Source organism: Nothoprocta perdicaria, unplaced genomic scaffold, assembly GCF_003342845.1.
Source record: "Nothoprocta perdicaria isolate Ctin4 unplaced genomic scaffold, notPer1 scaffold_157, whole genome shotgun sequence".
Lineage (NCBI taxonomy): Eukaryota > Metazoa > Chordata > Aves > Tinamiformes > Tinamidae > Nothoprocta > Nothoprocta perdicaria.
The window spans coordinates 1245457-1265388 of record NW_020454727.1 but is presented as its reverse complement, the minus strand read 5'-3'; the positions used below and the strand labels follow the sequence as shown (position 1 = coordinate 1265388).

Below are 19932 nucleotides of genomic sequence, written 5' to 3'. Positions count from 1 at the left end.
GAGCTACGTAAGCCAGGCCTATTGGTGGAGTGCGTCTCACTCCCGCAGTTAAGTCGCACAGGTCTGGGCCTGGCATTGACCCCTGGGGACCCTGCTATCTCCAGGCCTTCCTCTGGACTCCGTGCCACTCATTCAAATTACAGCTCTGGCTTGGAAAAAGAAAAATAAATAAATTAATGCATTTTGTATTAGCATTTCCTCCCCTTGAATTGCCTCTTAGCGTCTCTTTGGGGAAAAGGGTGTCTTTGGGGAAAAGGGTGTTTTTGACATGGAATTTTTGATAGGAAACATTTTCTTTGAAAATTTTCACAAGAAAAAGGACCATTTCCACCGCCGCCACGGCGTCCACCTAACCACCAAGGTGCTGCCAAATAAAGCAATGCTCCTAACGGTCAAACAGATCCCTGACTAAAGATGCGGCAAACGTATCGCTCCCATTGACACTGAAAACACTCCTAGAAGCAGGGAAACGCCGGATCCAGCCATGCAAGCAGCTCTGCAGAGCCCAAGCTGAGGAACCTCAACGGGTTGACCAGCTCTCCCGCACACTTTCCCTCTGGCTTTCAGACTGTCCTTCCTTTGGCACCACTTGGCTGGAATCCCCTTGCAAGACGGGCCCCGGGCCAAGTGCATTCCGTGTGTAGAAAAGAAATAAACAGAGCAGCAAGGAAGGGGAGCTTTTCTTTGCAAAATATATAAAAAAAAAATCCAATTCTCTTCTCACAATAAACAATGGCTTTGCTGAAGGCTTTTTCTTAGAGCAGCATTGACAAACGCCGCTTGTGAGGTGTCCCTGGGGAGGCTGAGACCTCCCCGCAATGAGGTCACTCCGACACATGCCTYGGGCTTTGGCCGCGCTCCACGCTGCGTTCAGAACGCTCCAGGGGAACAGGAAGAGCAGATAGGGAGCCTGATATCTATTTTTTTCCTATTGTCGATGCATGATTTTCCATCAGTGGGAGGCTYGCTCCCGACGCCAGCAGAGCAGAGCCTTGCAGTGCTCCGTGGCCGGAGCACTCGAGGTCTTGGAGCAGACGTCCAGCTGCTCAACGCAGCTCTGCAAGGCAGCAATACTAATGCAACCAAGGCGAGACGAATCCAGCAGATCTCAGCACAAAACTGTCCCCGACACCGGCCACCAATCCCGAGGGTGTTCCCAGGACAGCCCCCAAAGGCCGGCCATGCCCTTAGGGCACTTCCAACCCATCATTTGCAGATGTCCTGCCTTCAGAAGCAATTAATTTGCCACTTGCAGAAAGGCGACTAGCAGCTATGCATGGGAAAGCACATGGAGGGGACAGGGTGCCAAAGCCACCAGCCAAACAACAAGCTGGTGAGTGCCAATAAAAGTCCACAAACGCCCTGAAATTGTTCTTATTGTACTAAATGTGAGTTGAGGGATTTTTGTTATTAGGATTATAGGTCTCTGCACAAAATGCAGCTCTAGATATCCATAAGGTCCCTGTAACCATGTGGATTTGTGACTCCCTTTGCACAAGGGGAGGTGATAGGTGAAGGGAGAACAACGTGAGGGTCTCTATGCACTCCCTTCCCATGGAATACTTTCTCCACCTAGTCATTTCCTTACCTCATACAAACACAGCCGCATTCCTTATGTTTAACTGTTTGGACATTTGCAGAAAGGAAAAAGCTGGCTGAGGCACTTTCTAAGGCCAGACATTCCAAGTACTGCAAAAACACATTCAAAGGAAATAGTAAAGAGTGGGTTTTTTTTCTTTCTTTCTTTTTTTTTAAGTTTTCCTGTCCTATTTTTACAGTTTCCTGTCAAAGCCTTAGCCTGGTGAAACCTGAGCTAGAGCTCCGCACACAGCCCTGCTCCAAGGGCTCCTCATCTCAGGCACCAACCCCACAGTGCAGCGCTGGATGAGGACGTGCAGGGTAGAAACAGCTGGAGGATTGGGGCAGGGGTGGCATTGCCAAGCTGTGTTGTGGGCTGTGGAAGAGACCAGGGGTTCAGGACACCACTAGCAGCTGAGTTATCTATCATGAATAGGGGTGGCGAGGGACCTCTTGTATGCCCCAAGTTGTCCCAAGTGGAGCCTTGAGCCTCATAGATTCCTTTGGCCCATTCTTCAATTCCTTCTTTCCTTAGAGATCAGGGTTCCTGGATATCAGGAGAAGGAGCATGTGAGGGCAGGGGCTGTGCCTGGACTAGGGCGCATTGCTGGGGGATGACTGATTCTGCTCGGAAACTAAGAGACGGGGAAACATTGCGTCTTCCTTAGCAGTTCCTCATGACGCGACACGGCGGGCTTAGCATTTTCTCTGCATTTAATGGAGTGTCTTTTGGGGGCTCTGCATATGAAAAAAAAAAAAAGAAAAAAAAAATCCAGCAAAACCAGAACCCTGATATTTTCATTGCTGCTGGCAGAAAAAGACTTCTCAGAAGAAAAGCAAAATAGAGAGGTCCTCTCTCCTCCTCTCTCTGAATCCTTCACTAACTTCCCAGCAGTAGGTTCAAATCTTTGCTCATTCCTGCCAAATGACTCATGGTCTCAGCTCCCAGCTCCTACACGAAAGTGATACCTTCAACAGTACTGGCCACATCCCAGCCCATGCTCCTGGGAGCTGTCCATTCTTCCAAGATTGCTGCTGTGCATCTCCCAGCATCGTCTGCCCTTTGAGCAGCTGGATTGGAGTTGCCTTGCAGCACATGTGGACCTCAGGCAAGACCGGGCACCRTCTGGAGGAGATCCTTTTGGCCAAGCTGATATACATTCCCCACACCAAGAATTCTGCTGGGCAGCTGAAATTCATGAATTTGACTTATCTCCCTCCGAAATACAAAGGCTGTATCCTGCCCTTAGATAGGATGGACTCTACTAGAAGTAGACCTAAGAGATGTTTGTCTAGCTTGTCTCAAATAGCTGCAACTATGGAAAATCCACAGCCTCACTAGTCACTAGAGCACCAAAGGGCTTAATTTCAGTATCTCTCTACCTGGCATCTCCAACATCCCAAAATACAGACAAATTTCCCCCGTAAGCTGGGAGGTGAGACTTGGGAGCAGCTATACAAAGCTCCAAGAGCACAACCGACTTTCCAATCAGCCCCGAAATTCTTGCGCTGAGGAAGAGCACCCCCTGAGTTTGGTGGTTAACCTTTTGGAACACTCGCCTCACTAAAACAAGAGGACACAGATGTAGCAAGAGCTTTCTGAACCAGACAAATCAAGAGGAACCACATACTGAGCTGCCTCTGCTTCTTCCCATTTTTTTTGCAGAATTGCAAGGGTCTTTGGCTCTGGGATTTTTTTTCCCCTGGATAATTTCCAAATACTGGAAATTATCATTGAGTTGGTTGGGTTTTTTTTTCCAAAGCACCAGAAAAAATATCGAAAAAAGAATTGGCCTCTCACCCCATAGTTATTTTTTGTGCACTGTAGCTTTTCCTCTGACACTGATGTAATGGGAGTTCATATTACYCAAGATTGCTGGAGTTACACAATATAGTCACTGGTTCTTCATCCCAGATGTCAATTAGCGGGAGGAAATGATGCTAAGATTCACTGAGCACCTAGCTATTAAGGTATGTACCTCTGAAGTGGAGTGTTTCCTGAATGAAGTGTGAAGGTTGTTAGATTGCTCCCGTTACAAAGCAGCCTTTGAGTGAGCCCTAAGCAGTTGAATGTGCAACTTGTTGAGTGTATGGCAGCAGAAGCTGTTGCTCAGGATCCAAGAACTAGATTATTATAGTTAAATTTTAAGTTATATCTTTTCATGATTTATAGCCAAATGAAACACAAAATACAAATACAGCTGTAATCTGATTGAGTTGTAGGTTTTGAGTACCACCTCCTTGTTAAGACAGGGGACATATTTGTCAGTGTTGGCCTGTCTAAACCAAGACCCATCCTCTGCACAAAAGCACTCCTAGATTGGGCAACACGGCAGCTAATGGCCACACTAGTGCTGGAACTAGAAACAGGAGAGCTGCATCTGAACAAAGCTAATGAGACTTTCTGAGAATCCCAACTCCTTGGCACAAACATGAGCTGAACTAATGCAGCTCTGTGTTCCTGGAAACAAGTTAGTATCTTTTCATAGCATTACCTTATGTGCATACAACAATCTGGGCCTGTGACACCATGCTGTGCTTTGCAGCACAGACAAAAAACGCAGACAACCACCTTCACACTGCTAAAGTTGGGGGATTTATAGCTTGTAAAGGCATAAAGATGAGCTGCTCTAAAGCCCAGTGCCAGACAAGCTGGTCTGGCATTCCAACAAGAAGGACAACCTGGGGTTCTTGCAGGAACCAGAAGCCTTTCCAGARCGCTCCACCAGATATCCAGCCCTGCTACAAGAGCATCACTGCAGAACCTTGGAGTGAAGGCTGGGATTCCTACACACAAACTCAATATGTTTCAGGCTCTGCTTTCAATTAATCCTTCAGAAAAGTCTTTAGGAAACAAACTAAGAGTTAAGCTGAGAGCTACGCAGAAGCCATGTTGCTTCCAAGCCTGCTAGTAGAACGTCCCATTACCGGCAACCTTGAAGAACACTTACAAAAATGAAGAACACTTACAAAAATGAAGAACACTTAAAATGGAGAAAATGCACAGAAACTCAACAGCGATCACGTCTCCACTAAGTCTGGTGCTCAAGGACTGCATCTTAATACATCGACTGAGGTACCTGGAGCTCTGCTTCTCCGTGGAGGGGTTAAGTTCTTCCTTGCCACACTAATGACCGCCAGTAGGTCAGTCCCGACCACCTCACCTGGCTGCAAACCCATGGACAACCCAGCCAGGAGCCTCTTTGAGAAGCGTAACTTTTAATATCTCTTAGGAAAGCAAGCCCTCTGTTTGTCTTGGCAGGGAAGACCTGTGTATACACAGCTGGAGAGCTTGTTTTGTCTCTTAGTACAAGTCTGGACCAACCCAAATCTCTAAAGGCTTTGTAAAAATGCTCGCTTTATTTAAAGAATTTTATACAGGATGTCTCCAAAGTCTGCCCCTGCTCAATCCCCTTCGTTCCCTGCCTAACCAGCCCCCTCTCCTTCTCCAGCTCCTACTATTGAGGCAGGGGCATTTCAGCCGGGTTTTTCGGTCCCTCCTGCCTTCAATGTATCCAGAAACTTCCTCAAGAAATTTCCAGGTGTCTTTTCAAATGCAATCACTGTCCTCATCTATGCACAAGTCTCAATATTTCATATATCAGCGAGCAAGGGCAAAGACTGTTGTCATCGGTCTGCAACTAAAGCAATGGATCTCTTTGGGTTTGTGCGTGCATGTGAAAAGCAGGGAGGAGGATTAAAATACATATATATACATAAATGTTCCACCAATACGCATGTTTGCAGCACAATAAAAAGGAGGAGAATGAAAAAATATAATATTGCTTATGCAAATGTATACGGATGATTTTAATGAACATTTCTAGCATAAGTATGTGGTTAAAGACCATCYAATCATGCAGAGGAACCCAGTAGAAATTCATAGACAACTCTTATTCCTTTGCTCTGTCATCAGTGATAATATCAAGATAATATCCAGAAAATCCACTCCTTACCTCTCTCGCACTGGGGGCCCGTGAATCCATAGACACAAGCACAGCGGTTTGGGCCAATGCAGCGACCTCCATTCTGACATCCATTCTCACACACAGCTGTTTCAAAAAAAGAAATCAGTGGATTTCTGCTATCAGGGACACCACGACTTGGAATATTGGCTATTTGTGTTGTTCACATGTCAGGGCTCTCCTTTTTACAAACATACAATGAAAAATATGGATTTTTTTTACCAGAAAAAAATGACTTCCTTTCTTTTTTAAATGAGTCCATTCATAAAGGGGCTTTAAACTCTTATTTCATTTGAGCTTCCAGAATACAGGAAATCATCTCAGGTTAGCAGTGACCTCTACATGTCAAGAACAAGCTGAATGAAGACCAAATAACAAAGGCAAAGCTACGTTCAAATCAAGGGGAGGAGAACACGACGCCGGTGAAACACGAGGAGAAGACACTAGCTGGCCATTTATCCCCCGTGCCTGAAGCAAAGCCAGGCTCTGCATTCATCAGGCTGCAAAATCTGGTTCTCCAGCTTAGCCCACGCGGCGCAGGGAGGACAAGGAGCAGGCGCTGCAGTACTTACGCTGCCCGCAGTAGGTCCCAGTGTAGCCCTTCTGGCAGAGACAGGACTCCTCGTTGCAGCTCCCACCGTTCATGCACCTCACACTGCAGGTTTGGACTGGGGAGGAAACCAGGGAAGTATTATAAGAAGCTGTCCGTGTTGGGAATCAAGTATTTTCACGTGTAGATACTCGATGGAGTATTAACCACAGGGCATTTAAAGGCTTGTGCTGTTCCTGAGATACAATTCCCCCAGAGCTGCAGTGACAGAGACAGAAAGGCAGGGCTGGTTTTAACTGTTTCCTCACTATTCTGTGCTTAGGAAATGCATTATTAAATAGTTCACTACTCAACGYTGAGTCACAAATACAGGTCAAGCCGTTTTCATTCTTCACTGCAAAGCCTGGCACGAGGCATTCGTCCCTTGGGAGATGTGACCGGTCAGATTGCAAGCACCTGAGGTCATAAGAAGTCATGTGAAAACTGTGAAACACGAGCRTTCACAGCACAGCTCCTGGGTCTGCCTGGGCCAGGAGGGGCCGTGACTGAAAACGGTGGAGCTGGAGCCTGCGAATGACTCCTCAGCTTCAAATGGGCRAAATTTGGGGCCACTACAAGCAAATTCTCTGCCCAAAGGATAACAAGACTCAGTGTCCAACAGAGGTAATTCTATATAGTTCATGCCTGGTTAATAGGAAGCTTGAATGATCAAGGAGAGGAACAAGAAGTCTCAGACCTTTGCATTCAAGGGCTTCAGCACGTGTATTGTGTGTTGCTTGCATTCCCTTCCAGTATGGCTTGACTGAATCATGACATTCACCATTCCCACTGCTCTGCRGCCACAGATCAGGCTAAATTTAGATAAAGAATCATTGAAGACACKAAGGTTGGACACCTCAAAGCATGGCCCAGATTATCAGGCATGGGACCAGTCTCTGTAAGAGATGGTACCATCTCCATCACATTCTCACCCTACACTGCTTCCTACAATTCAGCAATGCAGCTTTGATTTGCGGATTTGATTACAGCAAATCTGAGAGGGCTGCCTAGCCACAACAAAATGGGGAGCTAGGAAGTGTCTSTCCAGCAGTGCTGTCCATCTGTCTATCTTCCCCATGCCTTGCAGTCAACACGGTCAGCAAGAGCTCGGGTTTCACAGAACCACAGAATGGTTCAGGTTGGAAGGGACCTCTAGAGATCACAGTGTCGCATCCAGGCAGGTTTTGAAGACCTCCAGAGCAGGAGACTCCACAACCTCTCTGGGCAGCCTGTTTCAGGCTCTCTAACTCACACAGGGCATAAGTTCCTMCTCACGTGGAGATGGAGCTGCCTGGGGTTCAACTTACACCCATTACCCCTTGTCCTGGCACTGGCCACCACTGAGAAGAGCTTGGCCCCTTCCTCCCCACGTACACCCTTCAGGTATTTACACATATTAATCAGATCCCCTCTCCACCTTCTCTTCTCCAAGCTAAACAGGCCCAACTCAGTCTCTCCTCCTATAAAATATGATCTGGTCCCTTAAATCTTGGGAGTTCAGGGTTTTCACATAAAAGTCCTGATTATTCAAAACTTTCCCAGCTAATTTGCAAAGATTATTGCTAGATCTGCTTAGAGCTGGTCCTATTACATCTGCCATGAGGCCTTGAGGTCCCATCACCATCTGACTGATCTCCAAGACCAGCAATGCAGAGTCTGTTAGAACCCACTGCAGATGTAGAGTGCAGAAGAATGTCTTTCAACCAAGAACTAGAGGCTTTGTGCTTTGTAAGGCTTTTCCAGGGCAGCAGAGAACAAAGCTCTAGCAAAAACCAGAATGGCAGCTCACCCTAGTTAACTTTTCCCATGATTGGGTTGGACCGATTCTCATTTTATTTGAAAGGATCAGCRTTTGTGGCTGTTTTGCCAGCCCTCCAGGAGCAGATTTTGCAGACAGCTTTCCTGCCTGCTCACTGACTACTACCAACTCAACAGTCATTTGCAAATGACTGCTAAAATATCTTTACTCCCTCAAGTAAGAGACCCAACTCTTTGTTATGACAGAGAGGGGCAGAGTGGCTTTTATTGCCTCTGGAATGTGCAACTTGCCTGTTTGCCCTCCCTGAAGCCTTCTCGAGCCAAACATGCCCTGAATGAGCACCAGATTTGATGAAGTCCCTGCAGAGGGGCTGAAATTCCCCCTAGGCTCAGGGGAATGCCAGCCCCATGCCCAAACGTATATATTGCCTTCGGCATTCCTCGCATTCCTCCCTGATTGCTAACATATGGACCCTCACTCCAGAAACTTCCGCGGCTCCAGCACCTTCCTTCCAGCCAAGCCCTGGGCAGCCTTGCAGATTGGTGGCACGCAGCGAGCCGAGCGCCTTCTGGGGACATCTGCGGGGCTGCAGCGCAACGTGGCACTTTTTGGGAACAAATCCGGGGAATTTCCTTCCTCGAGTCACACCCTGAATGCGGTTTGGAGGTTGCAGGGGGCTAGGATGTCTGAGAGTCCCTTTGTGAGAAGTGACTTGCTTGCAGATGAGTAGCAAGGGGRAAAACATTCTCTGTCTCAAGCAATGGTTATCTGAGACATTAAAAACCTTCATAAAGTCACTCTAGAGGACATGTGCATGAAGCCCTCACCATTTTGTATCATGAAGCTGAATTCTCTCTGGTTTCTCCTCAGGTTTCTTAAACTGGAGGTCCAGAACTAGACGTGATGTTCTGGCCCAGGTCTTGATAGTGCGAAGTGGAGGGGATAATATCTCCCTTTAACTTTGGGGACACACCTCCTAATATCTCCTAACCCAGCCCAGGATGTGGTCTGCATTCATCACAGGGTTCATATTCAACGTTGTCCCAGAAAAACTGTTGCCAGTTTTCTCTGGGAACCAGGGCACTGAGGACCCTCCAGCAAAAATATTATTTGAAATGAGAAATACCACCCAATTTAGATCCCAGTTTGCTTCCCCAAACCCAGAGCATTTTGCGGAAGCAAAGAAATTTTCATTGCCTTTCATTGTGACTACATTCTTTTTAAGAAGGCAAATAACTTTGGAAGAGGAAGGAAAAAAGTCAGTAGTGATCTTCTGAAATTCTCTTACCTCCAGCTGAACCACAGTTGGGAGAAAGTTGCCCATTGGAGCACGTACACATGTTTGGCCTCGAACAAAAGCCATCGCCACAAGAATTCCTGCAAATTGCTGGAGGAAGAGAAGGAGACACTGATTAACACAACACGCCACAGCGTGAGCTTGCTCACATCATGGTTTTGGCTGCCAAAAGGGGATGAATTCATTTATTTCTAAGAACCCTAGAGGTGGGGAAAGCCCTTGAAGACCTCGGCTAGACACAGCAGTTGTGGGAAGGACCCACTCTTACATGAACAGTGTGTTTCTGGGGACAATCACAGATTATGGGAGCTCCTTTTATCACGTTGCTTCCTCCCCCAGCAGAAGGTGGAGAAGGGGTGACACACGTCACTATTTCTGCCTGCTTTGAATATGTCCTAGMAGAGACATTGAGTCCATTGGGTCAGGTTGCTCTTTTCCTTGCCATTTTTGGGCTGCCATGAAGTGTTTCTCAGCCCGAAATCYGGCTGAAGAGAACTCCCTGCTGCCAAGACGCACCGCGTGTCAGGTGAGGGGCTAAGCCCAAAGCATCAGAGATGCCTTGGAAGGATGCCTTCGTATCAGCCCTTGCTTCTTGGCTGGGACCCCTGCTAATCTCTTCCCCTTCCCGTGCCACGGGAGCCAAGCGCGTAGCTGGCATGACTCCTCCACCTGTGTACGCACGGATTTGATCGGAGTCGTGGGAAAGCAGCTCCTCTCCATATGCTTCCTAAATGCAGTTACAGCATCGGGTCCCTGGGGACAGAGATGCCAGATGGCCCATTTTACAGGTAGGAGCAAAGTCAGCAGACTGTGCTGGATGTCACCAACCTCATACGTCACTGAGCACCTACTGGGCTGTGACACTCTTTAGGTGAGTAAAATATTCAAATTCAGGGGCAATAATCTATATCAYCTCCAGTGAGGAGGATTATATTTGTTCACTCTTGTGTTGGCTTTTACTTCCCTTGGAATTATCCTCCAAAGCGCAGCCTAATCTATCTCTCCATAGGTCATGTCTATACCCTAGAGAATCGGGAATCACCGGCTGCAGGTCCTGTCCCCCTTAATGGATTTTACAGGTGCTCGGTGCTTCTTAGTAAAACACAGCTCTGCTCCAAATAAGAACAGCTACCTATGGAAACCAAGGTGTGAACTATCTAAATCAGCCTCCTGCTCTAAAAGCAGGTCATTCACGGGAAGATGCAAAGTTCTGCAAGCAGGCACCTTCTCCAGACAACAATTTGCAATGTCAGTACCTGTCAACTAAGTAAATCATTTCATCTGCACAAAAGCTCCAAAATAACTGTCTCAGGAGTCACCAATAGCTTTTTTGTTTGTTTGTTTGATTTTTTTTTGTGGTTTTTTTTTCCTTTTTTTTGTAGGAGGAGCACAAGCTGTCAAGCCACAAGGAACACAGTGGCTATTTGGCAGCAGATAAAAGGCCACACATTCAACAGCCCAAGTTGTAACCACAGCATTTTAATCAGGAGTTAATCAGGAGATGAGAGCTGCCGACAACTGCTCCCGTCTCAGCGGGTTCTGAAATGTTTGGTCATCTCCTCAAGCAGGAGATGCTGGTTCCTTCCCACGTGGCACTTGGTTCACTTGGTCTCTTAACAAGAAAGTCCATACTCACGGACGATGCACTGGTTCCCTCCAGGCAGCGTTTTCCAGCCCGGGCAGCAGTAGGAGTGAAACCGTGAGCCACAAACATTGGGTCTGAAAATCAAAAACAATTTTTTCCTCGTTTCTGTGCGGTACATTGGATTAATCCAGCACGTATCACTGCTAGATGAGAGCACAGCCTTTTGCATGACATTGCTTGGCCAAATTCTTCCTCCTCACTCTGAGTTTAAACAGGCCCTGTTTTCTAGTTACCACCAAAGGGAGGCACCATGCATTATTGCAGCAGCTTTGTGAGGGTATTGAGGATGATTGTGAGGGTCCTGAGGATGAAGAGTTGCATGGGAAGTCTTTAAAAATCATCCATGTAAGCAGCAAAACCCTGCACACTCCAACCTGTCACACGGACAGACCAGTTTTGGTCTTTTCCACTTTCATTTGATGGATTAAACCACCAAAATAATCCAAGAAGGAAGAGATCCTGCCCAGGTATCCACTTCAGCGTGGCGTTTTCACCGCGATGCATCATGCTACATATCCACAAGCCAGCTGCAGCTTTCCAAGAAAAACTGCTGAGCGAACCCATGAAAACCACAAACCCAAGCAACATCCGCCGCTGTTTATTGATCCTGGTCAGCAAATCACCGGCCTCTTTTGTAAAGGCCTTGAGGGATCCTATCTTTTAAAAAAGCAGCAACATTCAACCTAAAACCACCAGTATATAATTAGGTAAAGCTTTCTAGCAAGGAATTATCCTCACTGTCCAAAGGGTATACTTCTGGGGGGGTCTGAGTTTATCCCACTTCTATCTTCAGCCATCAGATCTTGTCAAGGCTCTGCTTGCTCAGTAGAAGAGTCCTCGGGTTAGAAGGTCTCTTCCCCCAGTTCCCCCTCCACAGACCGTTACATCATTCTAATTTTCTCTCGGAAAAGCCAAGGAAACCATCCACACAGTTTTGCACAGACAGCTCTGCAAACCCACCTGGTAAATCAGCCATGGCCTCCAATCACATCAACTACTCCACCCTGTTTCCCAGGGAATATTCCCTCTTTATCTCCCTGCGGGTTTATAAGAACTCTGCCACTGGCAGATGGCAGCTGGGAGGAATGCACACCTGAGAACAAGCTTCATTTGGCCCTTTTTAGAGGCCCAGTTGTGAGCTGTCCTCACCCTTCATCCTCCCAGGGCTCCTTCTTGYAAACTCAAATTGGAGCAGCTCCATTAAAGTCAGCGTTCTTCACATCACTGCCCTACCAAAATGAGCCCTCACCTCCCACCCAACCCAAAACACCCTGAAATTCTTATGTCAACTGCCTATCCTTTRGATATATTTAAAGGGAAAAGTATATCTGGAAGCAACAAGACATGGATTTGTCTCTAGAGGCTTTTTGGCATCTCAAGTAGACCCTGGTTTGCAGATGTCTCTAATTTGGGCAGCAAACACCAAAGGCCTGGGCTTCATTTGGAGAACAGACTGCTCTGTGTACCCTGCTAAGGGCAGACCCCTTGTCCCCCATCACTTCTCAGCAAGAGCCCTGCCAAAACCACAGAGCTTACCTGCATGTCCCACAGAGGGATGTGCCCATGGCAAGTGCTGCTATAACTAAAATAAAAATAAAAATAAAAATAAAAATAAAAATAAAAATAAAAATACAGCCCAAGGCAGCCCCAGAGCTTTAAAAGGAGTGACTGGAAGAAGATAAGGTGCAAAAAGGCGTTTTCCTAGACCTTCTGGAAGGACACTGTTTGCAGGACACACGCCTGGCATGTTTCCCCGTGGAGAAGCCTCATCGGACACTGCCAGACACTGAGCTGGCAAAAGTGGGAGCCAGTGAAGATGGTGCTGGCCCTCAGCAAGCCTTAACTGCCCACAGCTCCCTGAGGAGGGGATCATAGGAGTCCATAAGCTGTGCTTACTCCGACCACCTTCAACAACAAGATTTTGATATCGCCTCATAGCACAAGAACACATTTTTTTGAATATTTGGATCCTTGGCCTCACAGGAAACTTGTCTGTGTTCACTAAGGTCTTGACTCATCAAGCTCCTGCAATGTTTAGCAGCAAGAATTATTTCCTAGAGCAATTTGTCTCTTTTACAAGATGAGGAGCACGCTAAGTGTACCTGCACTGTCCCCAGGGCTCTGCACGTTCATGCAGTGATAGCGCTGGGGCAGCAGTTTGCAATGCAAAATAGAGGGATGCCACCGGAGAAGCTGGCTCCTCCTATCAGGAATAAATACATAGAGTGAAAAATATCCAGGTTTTAATGGGAAGACATTCAGCCAGTCCTGCCAAAGGAGGGCTTCATTTCTCCCACCTGAGAAATCCCACTGTAGCTCTGCAGGGCAGCCCCACCTACGTTTAGGTTGTAGGAACGAGTCCAAGTCCCAGGGACTGCAATTTAATTTTGGTTCTAGAGTTTGTTTTTAAGGTGCAGAGGTGCCAGCTTTCTGTTAGCACCAGGAAAGCCGCATGCCTCAATCCTGGCAGCAGCTCCTTTGCTGGATGACATTGGCAATACACGAGTATTCCCAGCCCGAAACTGGTTGCTGAGCTGGGCGATGGCTCATTTTCCTACAGCACTCAGTAATACCTGAACTGTGACAGGATTTATATCCCTATGACAGGATATAAAGAGTGCCCAAAGAGTGCTGGGCCCTCTTTGCCCAACAAAACCTAGAGACCACTTCAGTATGGCCCTGTCTCAGGCTTCCTTGGTCATGACTGATACCTTTATATATAATAACTCCATAAGGGCCAAGAAGAGGAGCAAAGAAGGAAGAAGATAAAGTATTATTTTCATGACATTATTTCTCTGYTTGCTATATTTATCTCATAAATGAGCAGCCTGGTGTATCTCTCATCTCCAAGAGAGATGGAGCAGGTCTTCTTCGCGTTTGCTGGAACTCCTTCTGGCTGTGTGCTTAGGGTAGAACTTCCAAAAACAATTCAAAGCTCTGGGCACGGTGGGAACAGGCCAGCTCAGACCCAGGGATGCTGCCTACAAAGACTGTATCCCAAGCCCCATTCCCCTTTTCCAGCTCACYGCGCTGATCTGAGATCCCTTGGCCACAAGTAAAGTCATGGAGCACCAGACCACAACCAAGCAGAAGTCACGTTGCTTTTTACCTTCTAGTAGAAAAGAGCAGGTTTCCTTTGCTTGTGGACGAATTGCATAAAGTATTTCTCCATCTGCCCCACCAAAAAACCCTTCATCTCACTCTTTTTCAAGCATTATCTCCATTATGGAGACTCAGGAGAAGATAAACACGAGCCAAAAGGAAATCCCTCTCCTCTTCCAGAGAGACAAGGCTGTCTCTATGGCAAGTATAGCTACAAAATACAGAGAGAAAGAATTAATTTCAAAGGAATACGTAGCTATTCTTCAGTTTCATAAAAGGAATGAAGGAAAAAAAGGCAAGGAAAGCCTTTACGAAAGAATCTGTATAGCTTTTGAAAGCATCTACCTTGGTTAGTGCTGGATTCAAGCCAAATAATGTTCGTGTCTATAAAGTCTTTTCTCATACACCTTTTATTTCTCAACAGTTGTTTTTCTCTTTCTTTACTTGGAACTTCATATATTTTATATGGATAATGGTAGTCAAACTCTTCTCTTATCTATGTAATATCAATTTTAAATCCTGCACATCAGCAAGGAATTACAGAGAAGGCTTAGATTTAAAATGCAACTGATTGCCAGGAGCTGCACAACACTTTCATTTGGAAAGCAGTAATACCCAGGCCTCCATCCTTTTTCCTCTTTAAATTCTTACATAAATCAAAAATCCAGTTCTTAAAGCTTCCAAACAAAACCCCTATATCTTCTAGGCCAGATAATGCTTTGCCATGCCAATACCTTCGTGTTTCCTGGCAATAGCAAGAGAAACCAGACCAGAAGTCCAAGATCAACCATTTCACAATATAAATCAAGACATCAGGGAGATGTGGGAACAAGAGTTCAAAGTCAGAAGCCTCCATCTGTCGCCTTCATTTTGTTCCTGCTCTTATTAGGTTTGCAATATTTGATCGCTGGCTTTCTGACCAAATATCAGGTTTTGCATGTGCGGCGTACGTGGGCCTGGAAACTGTGCTCAGGAGGGAACTGGATCACACTACTAGACGCGCGCGTTGCACCTCCACTGAGCATCTGAGCAGCTTTGGAGCCTGGAGACCAATGCTAGCGGAGGAATGTGGTGGGAGAAGGGACGGAAAGTAGAGCTTGCCCATGCTCTCCTTGCACAGTCTTCCTCGTTGTRTCTAAGTGGAGAAATACCTCCCAAAGCTGCTGAAGCCTGCTCACTTTTCTGTGTAGATGTGTATTTTCAAGGTGTTTTTCTACACTCCAAGGTCAAACTAATTATTTCTTTCTTTGCAAGGCAGGAAAGCTCTGCTTCTCCTGCCTTTTAAAGGCCTCTGACTCAAGAGATTGGAAGAATTCAATCCCTCTGGACTCAGAGTAGCAGCGGAGCTGGAAACACCACGTAAGAGATTTTCTGCCTGCCGTTTCAGCCTTATTCTTTTGAATGCAGACAACTAAAGCGTTGTCCTAAACTCAGCAGGAGCAGAATCAGGCCCTAGATCATGAAACGTCTGACAGTGACGGTGGGGCTTGGGCAGTTCAGTGCAGCTCCAAGGCACATGTTTCTGCTAAAAGAAAACCAAAGTCACGGGGCAGAGGAAATTAGAGTTACCGCTGGCCCTACATAAACCTGGTTGTGGTCAAGCAGAGCATTTGTGTATGGAAACACACATCCCAGAGATTCGTTTGGGTTCTTAGGTCACGTTAGGAAGGCTAATACTACTTAGGTGAGCAGGAAGCACCATGAGACACAAGGCTGTGRTTTCACTGTGCTCTAGTTCTACGGGACTTGGGGCCAATGCCAACTGGTTTGGCCCCTGGAAAGAAGAGCCCTGTCCTCTCCCCACGACGTGCTCCAGGGCTGCACCGTCCTCTCCACAAGCATTCGGCAGCAATCCAGGTCAGGAATGTGAGGAGAGCTAATAATTTTTGTGCTGAGCTGCCTGGGGCACTGCAACGCTTCACCGCTGCTTAGAAGGCTGCTGGAGCTCATCTGCTCTCCTCACATCTCAGAGCGCACCAATAACRTGGTGAGGCTGGACTTTGCTACCAGGATCACAGGAGTCCAGGTGCCACTGGAGCCTCTACCTGCATCCCAGCAAGTCCTCCAGTGCCGTTCTTCTGTGGGTTCCCTTCTACCTCCTTCTTCCTCCTCTACCTTCTCCATCCTGGAGCGGGATAYGAAGGTGCCAGATGCCTACAAACAGAGCTACAGTGAGGTCCCCATATTCCCCACAACTCACATGGACCCATTTCCACCTCTTGAGTGAGGCAGAGAGACTGAAGACATATGACAAACACCCTTCTTCCCCAAACAGCCTCTCGTCATCCATCTTCTCAATTGCAGGGGCCATTTCATAAGTAATGGCCTTGACATAATTCATTGTGCTTAACCTCGGCCTATAGCTGAGCCTTTATTCCAGCTTGAACAAACAGGCAGCCCTGAACCTACAGGAAATCATATTGCCAGCACGCAGCTCAGCTGGCTGCAGACTAATCATCTCTTCCTGCCCTTTGTTAAACACATTCCTGCTCTTGGAAACTGTTCAGTAGTTCATTAAACTAATAATCCCATTCAGATCTTGCCTCGTAAATGGACTTGTCAGTGGTGTTCCTTTCAGGAGACAGTCACTTTAAATTGTCTCTACTTTAATGGGTTTAAGGACAGATTAAATCATTGCTTTGGCTGTGATTTATCACTCCGTGTTACTTCAATAGTTGTTATTTGTAATGGCATTGGTGAATCACAGGCGTGTTTGCTTTGCATTTATTTCATATTTTTCCCCTTTATTGAAGGAGATCGGGGTGGTAACAGAGCTCCAAGTRATATTTTCCAACATAAATACATACAACCTTTCTTCCTGCCTGGCTGAAGCGTTTTTTTACCAACCTGCACTTACTCCTCCAGGTCATCTACAGCAGTCCCTTGTTTACCTTGCAGAGCTCATGAGGGTCACGACAGCGTTGTTAGGAAGCAGGTTCTCCCCACGAGCTCTATGACATTAATGTATTCCGTGTATTCCTATGAGGACCATTTGACCAAGGTTTCCCATTTAATGACCAAAAGAAAGCAGATATCTAGTGCCACTCTCTTAATCCACAAGCTCTGATGCCCCGAGCTTTCTCCAGGTACTCCTGGAAACCCTCAGAGTTATTGGTGCACAGGAAGCCGAGCTATGTGTCCAGACGTTGAGAGAAGGCATTAGCACCACAGATACCCCATATGAAGGTTAAAYCCAAACTCGAGCATCTTTCTGAGAAGTTGCAAGTCTTTGAAACCAGTTCCAAAGCCAGTCTTTGAAATCTCTTAGAATCAACACTATAGATAAACACATTTAGAGGTTCAAGTATCTGATGAGTCGTCATTACTGAAGAGAGGGTTTGAGGACTCGCTGTCATTGGGATGTCACTTGCATGCCTACACTATAAAATAATACTAAAATMAATCAAACCAACCAACCTACCCATACTTAGATTTACTGCACTAACAAAGGAGCAGTAACAGTCAGTGAGTTAACCACACCTAAAATGTTGACCTACATGGTTCCCCCAACGAAGGGGACCATCTGCAGTTGGTTTTTACAGCAGCAAGGAAGATGGATGAGCTAAAGTAGCAAAATTCAGGCCAGGCAAAAAGTTGACCCAAAACTGGWGCTCTCTAGAATTGCTTCCATGCACAGAAGAAGGATGACGGCCCAAAACCATTTGGGAAGTCTACAGAGAAAATGATCGGGCCTGGAACTCTGCAGGAGACGGCTGCCAGGCCCAGTTGCAACACTGCAGCTGGAGACATCTGTGGCCGCTTTCTGAGCCCAGCAAAATATCCCTTAAAACATCATTCTTCAAAAGATTTCTCATTTCAAGTGGTTTTATCAGTGCTTGGAAAATGAGATTTCAAAGAGCTCGATAGCTGGAGGGCTAGAAAGCCCAAAGGGAGGATTTGGACACAAAACCTAGGACACAGGTTGGGTCACTTGACACAGAGCGTAGAAGCACCACGGGCAGAGGTTCCAGCCACCCTGGGACTTGCCAGCTGTCCCTGAGCTCCCGTCATGATTCTGTCCTTTGCAACGAGACGGCTCTCCCAAGAGCCAAGGAACAATGGTTTTTCCGTTGTCTTATTTTCCACAGACCTCCTTAAATGGAGCCTGCACTTATCCCTCTGGGGCCTTCTCTCTGCCCACAGCGTTTGCTTCAGCGGGTGTTAGGAAAGCGGAGCAAGCGAAGGAGGTGGCAGTGTGGTCCTTCAAGCTCAGCAGGGGAGTGGGAACCAGGCGCTCCAGGCCCGATTCCAGCCCAACCATAAACTCACAGTGTGGCCTCTAGGAACTTGCCCAACTCTGATTTGGTTTTGCTTGAAGTGTTGGGTAACGTCCGAGGCTTTAAAGTAGACAAAAGTTTTCAGAAACGTTTCTGACGTGGGAATGTGGGCTCYGTTTTTTAAGGGTACTTGGTATTTGGACACTTCAGACACATGGAAAGTTAAAAGGATTTGAGCCGCGAAGTCATTCTTGACAACCTGATGTGGCAACTTTTGTCACTGAGTCCTAGGAGTGGCCTATACCCCCTTCGGATGTAAAGATCTTGGATCTTTTATCTCAAGGATGATCGCACTCAAGGAGAAGCACGTTACAGGTCACACACACACCGGGAGACACGGGCACCCTTGCCCATGAGTGAGTCCATAGCCGCTCTCTTAGCTCATTTTTAAAGACGAGGACCCAACAGGGCACTCACTGTCCACCTTCTCAGCACCCACAAGCACCCTAGCAAGTGCCTGAAGTGCAAGAGCAGATGGAGCCAGAACCCGGTCCTGCCTTGGCAGCTCCACTGCTCCAGATCCAGCCCCAACGCCTCCCGTTGGGCTGCCTGGGATGGGGGCATYGCATTCCGTCCCCTTCCAAACGCATTTCCCGCTAAGCTCCGCGGCACTTTGGTGCACAGCGCGCGTGTACCACATTCTGCTCTGATTCTGCCCACGGACACGGGAACTGCTCCCAAGAACCGCAGCCAGGCAGGCTTAAAATAGCCCAGAGCTGAGGCTGGGGCCAGGGCCCATCCTGAGAGCTGGAACACGCAGTTAAGCTGCAGCACAAGCCACGGGCTCCTCGAGCTGAGCCCGGTCTCCCTCCATGAATGGAAGCCACTCACGGGTCTTGCGCTAACTATGAGCATCATCCATCAGCATCCGACTATGGATGAAGCCATGAGCCACAACTGTAATTCCCAGCAGCAAAGCAAGACAGACACCTGCCCGTTACAGAGAGCCACCTCCTCTCCAGACCTAGCCCATCATCTAAAGGCAACCATGGGGCAATGAACAGCCCTGAGTCCCCACTGGTAGCAGGGAGCTGAGGACGACCCAAAGCCCAACCTCTGGGTTACCAGCATCCCTTGGAGGGATGRTGGAAAGCCCCAGCACAGCCACGCAACCACCCAGCGTTCTTCCTGCCGGTAGGACTCCTTGAGCTCAAGGGAAATATATAAAAGCCRATTCTGCAAGCGGGGCTCTATTGCTCCAACAATAACCCGCGTTCTGCATCGTAAAACAGAAAAGAACATTAAACGTACCCTCGTAAAGTGTCTTGGCCTCTTCTTCTCACTCTGTTTGCTGGCTGTCTTTCCTCATAGCCTGCAAATCTGTCTGTCTGCAAGTCCCCTTCGTACTGAGCCTGGGCTTGTTCCAAATACAAAACTGCTGTACATCCCAGCATGAGCCTTGCCAGCCATAATACCCCCATGGTGGCACGGATTCCGTGATTGCCCTTGCTGCCCTGAAAGCTTCTTCCAGCTGGAGGCTCCCTGCTGCCTTGGTGCAGGATGGGTTTTGGCAGCAGCCTTTACGTGCCGAGACGCCGTCCTGCCGTTCCCCTTCTAGAAGCAGAGATAGAGATAAAAAAAGAGAGAGACACGCGAGGGTTCTTAAGGGCTTTCACATTTTTAAAATGATCGCTCATCCCCGCCTGTCCCTCCCCAGAGTTAATACAGTGAGGTCATAAACATCACACTGAGGTTGGCTCCCCGTGCATGCAGCCARCAT

The 19932-nt window shown here is 47.3% G+C and overlaps 1 protein-coding gene across 2 annotated transcripts in view; it reads right to left on the bottom strand.

Moving 5' to 3' along the window:
* The window catches only part of FBN3 (fibrillin 3), a 63398-nt gene extending 43765 nt beyond the window's left edge, over window positions 1-19633 (bottom strand). The window contains exons 1-5 of one of the 2 annotated variants that reach the window (XM_026035265.1): window positions 19464-19633; window positions 10825-10907; window positions 9180-9278; window positions 6116-6211; window positions 5535-5630 (exon numbers count right to left, since the gene is read on the bottom strand). In XM_026035265.1, coding sequence (XP_025891050.1) covers window positions 5535-5630; window positions 6116-6211; window positions 9180-9278; window positions 10825-10907; window positions 19464-19633 — 544 coding nt within the window. Of the gene's footprint in view, window positions 1-5534; window positions 5631-6115; window positions 6212-9179; window positions 9279-10824; window positions 10908-19463 lie in introns of those variants that run through there. The other variant, XM_026035266.1, reaches the window with a different exon arrangement.
* Between the last annotated feature and the right edge of the window lie 299 nt (window positions 19634-19932).